This window comes from Zonotrichia leucophrys, unplaced genomic scaffold (genome assembly GCF_028769735.1).
Source record: "Zonotrichia leucophrys gambelii isolate GWCS_2022_RI unplaced genomic scaffold, RI_Zleu_2.0 Scaffold_506_36611, whole genome shotgun sequence".
NCBI lineage: Eukaryota > Metazoa > Chordata > Aves > Passeriformes > Passerellidae > Zonotrichia > Zonotrichia leucophrys.
Genome location: NW_026992711.1, coordinates 22,638 through 36,611, shown reverse-complemented (window position 1 = coordinate 36,611; position 13,974 = coordinate 22,638). Strand labels below are relative to the sequence as shown.

General features: G+C 33.5%; 1 protein-coding gene across 1 annotated transcript in view; it reads right to left on the bottom strand.

The window, feature by feature from the left end:
* Window positions 1-3,394: 3,394 nt before the first annotated feature.
* The window catches only part of LOC135441778 (leucine-rich repeat and guanylate kinase domain-containing protein-like), a gene marked incomplete at its 5' end in the record, with an annotated part of 32,122 nt that continues 21,542 nt past the window's right edge, over window positions 3,395-13,974 (bottom strand). Inside the window, 4 exons of the mRNA XM_064701327.1 lie at window positions 3,395-3,616; window positions 6,030-6,143; window positions 7,752-7,848; window positions 12,854-12,973. Of these exons, the coding sequence (XP_064557397.1) occupies window positions 3,395-3,616; window positions 6,030-6,143; window positions 7,752-7,848; window positions 12,854-12,973 (553 nt within the window). The remainder of the gene's footprint in view (window positions 3,617-6,029; window positions 6,144-7,751; window positions 7,849-12,853; window positions 12,974-13,974) is intronic.

Here is a 13,974-nt window from a genome sequence, read left to right as displayed (position 1 = left end):
AAATTGAAAAAAAAACACATTGAAAAAAAAGCTGAAATTCAGTTTTTTTCAATGTGTTTTCTCTGCATTTTCCTAAATATTTTCCTGCTGGTTTATTTCTTTAGGGCCGTATTTAAATTGCAAGCTCTGCGTGCCACGTTTATGAATTTGCAATATTTACACCACAGCGCTCTAATTAATGTGGTGAACACCAAAAAATCGATTAAAAAATGAATACAGAAGGATATTTTCCAGAAAAATTGGAGATTTCTGTGCTGGAATTGAGATTTCTGTGCAGGGGAATTGGAGATTTCTTGCAGAATTGGGATTTCTGTGTTGAAATTGAAGATTTCAGTGGAATTGAATTTCTGTGGTGAAATGAATTTCTGCAGGGAATTGAGATTTCTTGCGAGAATTGGAGATTTCTGTGCAGGAATTGGAGATTTCTGGGCTGGGAATTGGAGATTTCTGTGCTGAGAATTGGAGATTTCTGTGCTGAGAATTGGAGATTTCTGTGGCAGGAATTGGAGATTTCTGTGGTGGAATTGGAGATTTCTGTGGGGAATTGGAGATTTCTGTGCAGGAATTGGAGATTTCTGTGCAGGGAATTGGAGATTTCTGTGTGGAATGGAATCTTGTGAGAATTTCTGTGTGGGAATTGGAGATTTCTGTGGTGGAATTGGAGATTTCTGTGGTGAGAATTGGAGATTTCTGTGGCTGGGAATTGGAGATTTCTGTGCTGGGAATTGGAGATTTCTGTGCAGGGAATTGGAGATTTCTGTGGCAGGGAATTGGAGATTTCTGTGGTGGAATTGGAGATTTCTGTGCGGGAATTGGAGATTTCTGTGGCTGGGAATTGGAGATTTCTGTGGGGAATTGGAGATTTCTGTGCAGGGAATTGGAGATTTCTGTGCTGGAATTGGAGATTTCTGTGGTGAATGAGATTTTGTGTGAATTGGAGATTTCGTGCAGGAATTGGAGATTCTGGGGGTTGTTCTGGGAATTGGAGATTTCTGTGCAGGGAATTGGAGATTTCTGTGCGGGAATTGGAGATTTCTGTGCAGGGAATTGGAGATTTCTGTGCGGGAATTGGAGATTTCTGTGCAGGGAATTGGAGATTTCTGTGCAGGAATTGGAGATTTCTGTGCAGGAATTGGAGATTTCTGTGCAGGAATTGGAGATTTCTGTGCAGAATTGGAGATTTCTGTGGGGAATTGGAGATTTCTGTGCAGGGAATTGGAGATTTCTGTGAGGGAATTGGAGATTTCTGTGGTGAGAATTGGAGATTTCTGTGGGAATTGGAGATTTCTGTGCAGGAATTGGAGATTTCTGTGCAGGGAATTGGAGATTTCTGTGTGAGAATTGGAGATTTCTGTGGTGGGAATTGGAGATTTTTGGGAATGGAGATTTCTGTGCTGGGAATTGGAGATTTCTGTGGTGAGAATTGGAGATTTCTTTGGAATGGAGATTTCTGTGTGGAATTGGAGATTTCTGTGGTGGGAATTGGAGATTTCTGTGCAGGGAATTGGAGATTTCTGTGGTGGGAATTGGAGATTTCTGTGGTGGAATTGGAGATTTCTGTGCTGGGAATTGGAGATTTGCTAGATTGAGTTGGGAATTGGAGATTTCTGTGCTGGGAATTGGAGATTTCTGTGCTGGATGGAATTGGTAGAATTGGGATTCTGTGCTGGGAATTGGAGATTTCTGTGTTGGGAATTGGAGATTTCTGGGCTGGGAATTGGAGATTTCTGTGCTGGGAATTGAAGATTTCTGTGGTGGGAATTGGAGATTTCTGTGCAGGGAATTGGAGATTTCTGTGCCGGGAACTGGAGATTTCTGTGCAGGGAATTGGAGATTTCTGTGTGGGAATTGGAGATTTCTGTGCTGGGAATTGGAGATTTCTGTGCAAGGAATTGGAGATTTCTGTGCCGGGAATTGGAGATTTCTGTGCTGAGAATTGGAGATTTCTGTGCAGGGAATTGGAGATTTCTGGGCTGAGAATTGGAGATTTCTGTGCTGAGAATTGGAGATTTCAGTGCAGGGAATTGGAGATTTCTGTGCAAGGAATTGGAGATTTCTGTGCCGGGAATTGGAGATTTCTGTGCTGAGAATTGGAGATTTCTGTGCAGGGAATTGGAGATTTCTGTGCTGAGAATTGGAGATTTCTGTGGTGGGAATTGGAGATTTCTGTGCTGGGAATTGGAGATTTCTGTGGTGGGAATTGGAGATTTCTGTGGTGGGAATTGGAGATTTCTGTGCTGAGAATTGGAGATTTCTGTGGTGGAATTGGAGATTTCTGTGCTGGGAATTGGAGATTTCTGTGCTGGGAATTGGAGATTTCTGTGGTGGGAATTGGAGATTTCTGTGGTGGAATTGGAGATTTCTGTGGTGGGAATTGGAGATTTCTGTGGTGGAAATTGGAGATTTCTGTGGTGGAATTGGAGATTTCTGTGGTGAGAATTGGAGATTTCTGTGGTGGGAATTGGAGATTTCTGTGCAGAGAATTGGAGATTTCTGTGCTGGGAATTGGAGATTTCTGTGCTGGGAATTGGAGATTTCAATTGGAATTGAATGAGAGCCCAAAATCAGTGTTAATGAGAGAGCCCAAAATCAGCGTTAATGAGAGCCAAAACTCAGTGTTAATGAGCCCAAAATTAGCAGTAATGAGTGCACTGAGAGCCCAAAATCAGCGTTAATGAGAGAGCCCAAAATCAGCGTTAATGAGAGCCAAAACTCAGCGTTAATGAGCCCAAAATTAGCATTAATGAGTGCACTGAGAGCCCAGCATCAGTGTTAATGAGGATACTGGGAACCCAAAATCTGCATTAATGAAAGAGCCCAAAATTAGCATTAATGAGTGCACTGAGAGCCCAAAATCAGCGTTAATGAGAGCCAAAAATCAATGTCAATGAGGGCACTGGGAGCCCAAAATCAGAGTTAATGAGAGCCCAACATCAGTGTTAATGAGGATACTGGGAGCCCAAAATCAGCATTAATGAGAGCACTGAGAGCCTAAAATCAGAGTTAATGAGAGCCCAAAATCAGCGTTAATGAGAGAGCCCAAAATCAGCGTTAATGAGGGCACTGAGAGCCCAAAATCAGTGTTAATGAGGACACTGAGAGCCCAAAATCAGCATTAATGAGAGAGCCCAAAATCAGCATTAATGAGAGCACTGAGAGCCCAAAATCAGCGTTAATGAGGACAATGAGAGGTTAATGAGAGAGCCCAAAATCAGCATTAATGAGGGCAATGAGAGCCGAAAACCAGAAAATTAAACATAAAACTAAAAACTAAAACAAAATTAAAATTCTATATTGTATAAAAATATTTGATATAAAAATTGATATGATATGATATGATATGATATGATATGATATGATATGATATGATGATTCCCAATGACCCCAGAGGCAATCAATGAGCAATTAACTGACCCGTGTTAATGATGGCGTCGAAGAAGCCGGGGCACTCCTGGCACTCCTGCAGGTACATGTCCACCCTGGCCACGGCCTCGTCCATCTCGGGCCTGGTGAAGAGCCCCGTCCTCCTCAGGTGCTCCCCGTACTTCTCCTTGTCCTTGGGCACCACCAGGATGCACCGGGGCCGGAAGTGGGTGCGCTTCAGGCTGCGCACGCCCTGCAAATAAACCACGGGAAAAAATGTGCCAATAAACCACAGGGGAAAGAATTGGGGTTTTACTGGAAACTGTTCAATTTGGAGCTCAGGGTTTTTTTTCTCCTTGAAAATAAAGCAGAGAAAACACTTTTTTTTCCTGAAACTGAGCACTTGTTGAAGTTGGAAGTGGAGTTTTTCACCTTGAAAGAAAAGCAGAAAAAACACATTTTTTTTTTCTTGAAATTGGTCATTTGTTGAAGTTGGAAGTGGAGTTTTTCACCTTGAAAGTAAAGCAGAAAAAACACATTATTTTTTCTTGAAACTGAGCACTTGTTGAAGTTGGAAGTGGAGTTTTTCACCTTGAAAGTAAAGCAGAAAAACCACATTTTTTTTTTCTTGATACCGAGCATTTGTTGAACTCGAAGCTGAGTTTTTTCTCCTTGAAAATAAAGCAGAGAAAACACATTTTTTTTCTTGAAACTCAGTTTCAAGAAAAACATTTCTTCCAACATTTGTTGAAGTTGGAAGTGGAGTTTTTCTCCTTGAAAATAAAGCAGAAAAACCACTTCTTTTTTTCTTGAAACCGAGCATTTGTTGAAGTTGGAAGTGGAGTTTTTCACCTTGAAAGTAAAGCAGAAAAAAACTGTGGTTTTTTCCTTGAAATTGAGTGGTTTTGAAATTTGGAGTTGGGTTTTTTCTCCTTACAAATAAAGCAGAGAAATTGAGTGTTTGTTGAACTTGAAGCTGAGTTTTTTCACCTTGAAAATAAAGCAGAAAAAACCAGTGGTTTCTTCCTTGAAATTGAGTCTTTGTCCAATTTGGAGCTGAGTTTTGGAACTGAGTTTTTTCTCCTTAAAAATAAAGCAGAAAAAAACCTGTGGTTTTTTCCTTGAAAATTAATGTTTGTAGAATTTGAAGCTCAGTTTTTTTCTCCTTGAAAATAAAGCAGAGAAAACAGTGTTTCTATTATTGAAACTGAGTGTTTGTTAAATTTGAAGCTGAGTTTTTTCTCCTTGAAAATAAAGCATAGAAAGGAGTGTTTTTATTATTGAAATGGAGTGTGTGGTAAATCTGGACCTGAATTTTTTTCTCATTGCAAATAAAGCAGAAAAAAACACTGGGTTTTTTTTTTTCTTGGGTGTTTGTTGAACAAGGAGCTCAGGTTTTTCTCCTTGAAAATAGAGCAGAGAAAACAGTGGTTTTACTATTGAAATTGAGTGTTTGTTGAATTTGAAGCTCAGTTTTTTTTCTCCTTGAAAATAAAGCACAGAAAAGAGCGGCTCCATTTTCAAACCAAGACAAAGGTGGATGCGCTGGTGATGCTGAAAAAATAGACGAGAAACTAAAAATTTAAGAAAATGACCAGCAAAGTGATTTTTCTGACTAAAATGAGGCTGGAAAATCTCTGTAAAATCATTCCCCCAATGTCCCCAAGTGCCACCTCCTCGTGTTGAACAACTCCAAGGATGGGAACTCCACCAATGCCTTTATTTTCCTTTCCAGGAATGAATTATCCCCAATATCCCACGGGATATTCCGGATATTCCATTCCCTGTGTCCCGCCCCCAATCCCGTGAGGAATTTGTCCCACTTGATGGTGGAACCCTGGAAAAAGTTACAGATAGAATCAAAAATGTCTGGGAAAGCTTTGTGCTTTCCCAGATCAACCGCACCTGTGTAAGCAATGTGATAAATTATATAATTATTAGATGTGATGATTGTTTAGTAATTAAACGTAATTATTATATAACCATAAGAACAGTGAGAAACCATGTCGGAAATTCAGAGAGAGGCTAAATTTATGTACACAACAAAACAATAGAAGTTTAATAATTAACATGAAATTATGTAACAATAGAGTATAAACCATGATCATTTGGGATGTATGGCTGGAATCAGATTTGGGTTGAATTTACCCCGATTCCCAGAGGTATTTTTTTTAATAAAAACCACTGCATATAATCCCTGTAATTTTGTGTTTTTGAACGCTGACACTCCATGAGGAAATTCCTGCTGAACTGTCCTGGAGCCGGTGTCCTCATGATAGTGGAACCCTGGAAAAAGTTAAAGATAGAATCTAAAAATGTCTGGGAAAGCTTTGTGCTTTCCCTGATCAACTGCACCTGATAAATTATAGAATTGTTAGATGTGATGATTGTTTAGTAATTAAACGTAATTATTATATAACCATAAGAAGAGTGAGAAACCATGTTGGAAATTCAGAGAGGGGCTAAATTTATGTACACAATAAAACAATAGAAGTTTAATAATTAACATGAAATTATGTAATGATAGATTATAAACCATGATCATTTGGGATGTATGGTCGGAGTCAGATTTGGGTTGAATTTACCCCGATTCCCAGAGCTCTTAATAAAAACAACGCATTTAATCCCTGTGATTTTGTGTTTTTTGGAGCGCCAGGAGCTCTCACCTCGATCTCCATGTGCACACACGTGGCCAGCCCCTCCCTGGCGATGGATTCCAGCGTGCCCCGTGCCAGCCCGTAGCTGTGCCCGCTGTACCTGTACGTGGCCAGGAACCGGCCCTGCAATCAGAGCAGGGAAAGGGGCAGAGGAAAATCCCAAAGGAATGAGTGAGTTCAGCAAAGAAATGAATGGCCATGGGGGAACTGATGGGTCGCACCAGCAAGGTGCTTCTGGTTTAAAGGGGTGGTAATGAGAGCCCAAAATTGGCGTTAATGAGCCCAAAATCAGTGTTAATGAGAGCCCAAAATTGGCATTAATGAGGGCAATGAAAGCCCAAAACTGGCATTAATGAGCCCAAAAACAGCATTAATGAGGGCACTGAGAGCCCAAAACTGGCATTAATGAGCCCAAAAACAGCATTAATGAGGGTAATGAGAGCCCAAAATCAGCATTAATGAGCCCAAAATCAGTGTTAATGAGGGCAATGAGAGCCCAAAACTGGCATTAATGAGAGAGCCCAAAATTGGCATTAATGAGAGTCCAAAATTGGCATTAATGAGGCGATGAGAGCCCAAAATTGGCATTAATGAGCCCACAATCAGTGTTAATGAGAGAAATGAGAGCTCAAAACTGGCATTAATGAGAGGGCCCAAAATTGCATTAATGAGCCCAAAATTGGCATTAATGAGGCGATGAGAGCCCAAAATTGGCATTAATGAGCCCAAAATCAGTGTTAATGAGAGCCCAAAATCAATGTTAATGAGGGTAATGAGAGCCCAAAATTGGCATTAATGAGCCCAAAATCAGTGTTAATGAGCCCAAAATCAGTGTTAATGAGGGCACTGAGAGCCCAAAATTGGCATTAATGAGCCCAAAAACAGCGTTAATGAGGGCAATGAGAGCCCAAAATTGGCATTAATGAGCCCAAAATCAGTGTTAATGAGGGTAATGAGAGCCCAAAACTGGCATTAATGAGGAAGCCCAAAATTGGCATTAATGAGCCCAAAATCAGTGTTAATGAGAGCCCAAAATCAGCATTAATGAGGGCGATGAGAGCCCAAAACTGGCGTTAATGAGCCCAAAACCAATGTTAATGAGGGTGATGAGAGCCCAAAATCAGCATTAATGAGGGCACTGAGAGCCCAAAATTGGCATTAATGAGGGAGCCCAAAACTGGCATTAATGAGAGAGCCCAAAATTGGCATTAACGAGGGCACTGAGAGCCCAAAATTGGCATTAATGAGCCCAAAATCAGTGTTAATGAGGGTAATGAGAGCCCAAAACTGGCATTAATGAGAGAGCCCAAAATTGGCATTAACGAGGGCACTGAGAGCCCAAAATTGGCATTAATGAGCCCAAAATCAATGTTAATGAGAGCCCAAAATCAGCATTAATGAGGGTAATGAGAGCCCAAAATTAGCATTAATGAGAGAGCCCAAAATCAATATATAAAAATATATAAATGTATAAATATATAAGTATAAATAAATCAAAATATATATTAAAATATAGAATATTACATATAATATATAATATATAATATATCATATATTATAATATAAAAATATAATGATATATATAACATAAGTAATATATAAAAATAACATATAAAATAAATAATATATAAAAATATAAAAATATATTAAATACATAAATACATATAAAGATATAAAAATAACTCAGGCTTGGGCAGAGAGTTGAGTTCACTGTGGGAGCCGGGTACTCACTGCTTTCACCATTTTGCCAAATTCTTCTTGAGAAATGAAATGATAATCCAGCCGGTTTTCCTCCCCGAAATAAGCTTTCCTGGTGGTGTGGCAGGGCCTGGCAGATTATATAAAAATATATTATAATATATATTATAATATATAAAAAATATACAAATATTTTCTTTTCCAAAATAAGCTTTCCTGGTGGTGTGGCAGGGCCTGGCAGATAATATTAAAATATATATTATAATTTATATTATATAATAATATATAAAAATATAGAAATATTTTCTTTCCCGAAATAAGCTTTCCTGGTGGTGTGGCAGGGCCTGGCAGATTATATAAAATATATATTATAATTTATATTAAATAATAATATATAAAAATATAGAAATATTTTCTTCCTCAAAAGAAGCTTTCCTGGTGCTGTGGCAGGGCATGGCAGATAATATCAAAATATATATTATAATTTATATTATATAATAATATATGAAAATATAGAAATATTTTCTTCCTCAAAAGAAGCTTTCCTGGTGAGGTGGCAGGGCTTGGCAGATAATATAAAATTAATATATTATAATATATTATAATACATATTACATTACATTGCATTATATTACATTACATTACATTACATTACATTACATTATATTATATTATACAAATATTTTCTTCCCCAAAATAAGCTTTCCTGGTGGTGTGGCAGGGCCTGGCAGATTATATAAAATATATATTATAATTTATATTATATAATAATATATGAAAATATAGAAATATTTTCTTCCTCAAAAAAAGCTTTCCTGGTGAGGTGGCAGGGCCTGGCAGATAATATAAAATTAATATATTATAATATATTATAATATATTATAATACATATTACATTACATTACATTACATTACATTATATTATATTATATTATACAAATATTTTCTTCCCCAAAATAAGCTTTCCTGGTGGTGTGGCAGGGCCTGGCAGATTATATCAAAATGTATATTATAATTTATATTATATAATAATATAGAAAAATATATAAAATACAAATATTTTCTTCCCCAAAATAAGCTTTCCATGTGCTGTGGCAGGGCCTGGGAGATAATATAAAAATATTTATTATTATTATTTATATTATATTATATTATATTATATTATATTATATTATATTATATTATATATAATATAATATATATAATATAATATAATATATATAATATAATATAATATAATATAATATAATATAATATAATATAATATAATATAATATAATATAATATAATAAATATGCAAATATTTTCTCCCCCAAAATAATCTTTCCTGGTGCTGTGGCAGGGCCTGGCAGATTTATGAGAAAATAAAGAATTAATTTGGTTTCAATCCCTGCAGCACCTCTGGAACAGCAGTGGGGAGTGGGGGAAAGCAGAGAAACCGAAATAATTTTATTTTTAAGCAGCAAAGAAATACGAGAAACAGAAAGAGGTGCAAATCTCAGCCCTGAATGCTGGGTGTTGGAAAGATGGATAAATACACCAAAAAATTCAATTTACAGCGGTGTTTTGCTTGTAAATCCCTGCCCAGCCCAGCATGGAAAGAGAAAGAGAAAGAGCAAGAAAGAGCTGAAAAATCCAATTTTTAACCAGGTGGCAATGGGGAGGGGGAAAATGCTGAAATTGGGATAAAGGGAGGAAAATTAAAAACTCATCTAGCTCAGCTTCCCACCAGGATAAAACACTAAAAATCCGTATAAAAACCACCAAAACCCAGATAATTAATGCAGGTAGCAATTTAATACTGAAGTGTTTTGTGGGGCTGGTTCTGTTTGAAAATCAGATTTTCAAAACCCGCTAAAAATCTGCTAAAAATCTCCAAAAATCCCTAAAAAATCCCAAAAAATCCCTAAAAAAAAACTCCAAAATCCCCCTGTTAATTAATGCAGGTAATAATTGGAGCCTGAAGTATTCACTAGGCTTGGTTCTGTTTGAAAATCAGATTTTTTTCCCATTTTTGCTTTGCCATTAAAATGGGAAAAAAGGATGGGAAAGGAATTCCCTGTTATCCCATGAGGGCAAACTTCAAATACCAGGCCAAAACACCAAAAACTCATTAAAAATCCCCCAAAAATCCCTAAAAAAACCCAAAAAAATCCCTAAAAAAACCCATAAAAATCCCTAAAAAAACCCCCAAAAAATCCCTAAAAAAACCCAAAAAATCCCTAAAAAAAACCCAAAAAATCCCTAAAAAACCCAAAAAAACCCCTAAAAAAACCCCAAAAAAATCCCTAAAAAAACCCAAAAAATCCCTAAAAAAACCCCAAAAAATCCCTAAAAAAACAAAAAAAAATCCCTAAAAAATAAAAAAAAAATCCGCCAAAAATCCCCAAAAATCCCTAAAAAAACCCCCAAAAAATCCCTAAAAAAAACCCCAAAAAAACCCCTAAAAATCCCCAAAAAATCCCTAAAAAAATCCCCAAAAAATCCCTAAAAAACCCAAAAAAATCCCTAAAAAAACCCCAAAATCCCCCTGTTAATTAATGCAGGTAATAATTAGAGCCTGAAGCATTCAGTGGGTCTGGTTCTGTTGGAAAATCAGATTTTTTTCCCATTTTTGCTTTCCCATTAAAGTGGGATAAAAGGCAAAAAAGGAATTCCCTGAGATCCCATGAGGGCAAACTTCAAATACCAGGCCAAAACACCAAAAACTCATTAAAAATCCCCAAAAAATCCCTAAAAAAACCCCAAAAAATCCCTAAAAATCCCCAAAAAATCCCCTTAAAAAAACCCCAAAAATCCCTAAAAAAACCCCCAAAAAATCCCTAAAAAACCCCAAAAAATCCCTAAAAAAACCCCAAAAAATCCCTAAAAACCCCAAAAAAATCCCTAAAAAACCCCAAAAAAATCCCTAAAAACCCCAAAAATCCCCAAAAATCCCAAAAATCCCTAAAAAAACCCCCAAAATCCCCCTGTTAATTAATGCAGGTAATAATTAGAGCCTGAAGCATTCAGTGGGCTTGGTTCTGTTTGAAAATCAGATTTTTTTCCCATTTTTGCTTTGCCATTAAAATGGGAAAAAAGGATGGGAAAGGAATTCCCTGTTATCCCATGAGGGCAAACTTCAAATACCAGGCCAAAACACCAAAAACTCATTAAAAATCCCCCAAAAATCCCTAAAAAAACCCAAAAAAATCCCTAAAAAACCCCCAAAAAACCCCTAAAAAACCCCAAAAATCCCTAAAAAAACCCAAAAAATCCCTAAAAAACCCCAAAAAATCCCTAAAAAACCCCAAAAAATCCCTAAAAAAATCCCCAAAAATCCCCCTGTTAATTAATGCAGTAATAATTAGAGCCTGAAGTATTGAGTGGGTCTGGTTCTGTTTGAAATTCAGATTTTTCTCTCCAATTTTGCTTTGCCATTAAAATGGGAAAAAAGGATGGGAAAGGAATTCCCTGAGATCCCATCAGGACAAAGCTCAGCCAGCAGGTGAAACACCAAAAACGACATTAAAAAATCCCCAAAAATCCCTAAAAAACCCCAAAAAAATCCCTAAAAAAACCCCAAAAAATCCCTAAAAAAACCCAAAAAATCCCTAAAAAAACCCAAAAAAATCCCTAAAAACCCCCAAATCCCCCTGTTAATTAATGCAGGTAATAATGAGAGCCTGAAGCATTCAGTGGGTCTGGTTCTGTTGGAAAATCAGATTTTTCTCCTCTTTTCTGCTTTTTGTTTGTTTGTTTTAATTTCAGTTTATTAAGTTAATTAATTAATTAATTAATGGTTTGTTTGTTTCTGTTTTGGTTTATAATTTTCATTTGTTTGGATTTGTTTTAGTTTGTGGATTCATTTGTTTTTGTTTGTCTGTTTTATATTTGCTTTGTGATTTTCAGTTTTTTGTTTATTTAGTTTTTTTCTGTTTATTTCTGTTATTATTCTGTTATTATTCTGTTTATTTCTGTTTAATTGGTTTATTTGGTTTATTTCTGTTTTGGTTTGTTATTTTCATTTGTTTGTTTTTGTTTATTTTATATTTGCTTTGTGATTTTCAGTTTTTTGTTTATTTAGTTTATTTCTGTTTATTTCTGTTTATTTAGTTTATTTCTGATTTGGTTTGTTATTTTCATTTGTTTGTTTCATTTGTTTGTTTTTGTTTGTTTTATATTTGCTTTGTGATTTTCAGTTTTTTGTTTATTTAGTTTATTTCTGTTTATTTCTGTTATTATTCTGTTTATTTCTGTTTATTTCTGTTTATTTCTGTTATTTTATATTATATATATTATATATTATATATATACTTATGTATATATATAACACTATTATTTTATATATATATATATATATATTTTATATTTGCTTTGTGATTTTCAGTTTTTTGTTTATTCTGTTTATTTCTGTTTATTTCTGTTATTATTCTCTTTATTTCTGTTTTGATTTGTGATTTTCATTTGTTTCATTTTCTCTCTGCTGTTCCCCTTCAAAATTAATAATTTATATATATTTTTTTATTAGTTTATTTCTGTTTTGCTTTGTTATTTTCATTTGTTTGTTTTTGTTTGTTTTATATTTGCTTTGTGATTTTCAGTTTTTTGTTTATTTAGTTTATTTCTGTTATTATTCTGTTTATTTCTGTTTATTTAGTTTATTTCTGATTTGGTTTGTTATTTTCATTTGTTTGTTTTTGTTTGTTTTATATTTGCTTTGTGATTTTCAGTTTTTTGTTTATTTCATTTATTTCTGTTTATTTCTGTTATTTTATATTTTTTATATATATATTATATATATATATTTATATATATATTTATTATTTTATATATATATATATTTTATATTTGCTTTGTGATTTTCAGTATTTTGTTTACTTAATTTCTGTTTATTACTGTTATTATTCTGTTTATTTCTGTTTTGATTTGTGATTTTCATTTGTTTCATTTTCTCTCTGCTGTTCCCCTTCCAAAATTATAATTTATATCTATTTTTTAATTAATCTTATATTTTTCAAATTGATAATTTCAATATCTTTCCTCTCATTACCAACTCATCCAATCAAACCTCAAGAAAACCCAAAACCACATCAAAACTCTTGATTAATTTTTTTTAATTTTTTAATTTTATTTTTTATTTTTCCAGCACTCACCCAAATCTGAAGCAAGTTTTGAATTTCCTGCAGATTTTCAGGGCCAGCTGCCGCCGGCCCCCGGCCACCGGGCCCAGCAGCACCAGCAAGGGGTAGGGGTCCTCAAACGTGGGCAAAGTGCTGCAAAAAATGGAAATAATTCACTTTATTTCACACAAAAATTGAATTTTGGCAGATTCGCACAAAGCTCTGCAGGGGTTTTGTCAGCCCTTCAAGTCATCGTGGTTTGTTGGTAAAAGTTCAGGGGTTTAAATGTGAAAAGAGCAGAAAAATGTGGAAAATGAGCGTGCGCTGAATGGGTTCATCCTCAAGAGACAGGTACCAGAAATCCTCCTGGCCCGGCCCAACAGACATAAAATAAAATAAAAATTATAAAATTTAAAAAAAAAAAAATTATAAAATAAAATAAATAAAATAAAATAAAAATAAAATAAAAAATTTTATAAATAAAATATAAATTATAAAAAATAAAACAAAATAAAATAATAAAAAATAAAATAAAATAAAAAATAAAATGAAATGAAATGAAATGAAATAAAATAAAATAAAATAAAATATAAAATAATAAAAAATAAAATAAAATAAAAATTATAAAATAAAATAAAATAAAAAATAAAATAAAAAATAAAATAAAATAATAAAAAATAAAATAGTAAAAAATAAAATAATAATAAATAAATTCTAAAATAAAATAAAATAAAATAAATAAAATAATAAAAATTAAAATAAAATAAAATTATAAAATAAAATAAATTAAATTAAAATAAAAAATAAATTCTAAAATAAAATAAAATAAATAAAATTAAAATAAAATAAAATAAAATAAAATAAAATAAAATAAAATATAAAATAAAATAAAATAAAAAATAAAAAAAAATTATAAAATAAAATATAAATTATAAAAAATAAAACAAAATAAAATAATAAAAAATAAAATAAAATAAAATAAATGAAATTAAAATAAAACAAATAAATTAAATAAAAAAATAAAATAAAAATAAAATAAAATAAAATAAAAATAAAATAAAATAAAAAAATAAAAATTAAAATAACATAAAAATTAAAATAAAATATAAAATAAAAATTATAAAATAAAATAAAATAAAAAATAAAATAAAATA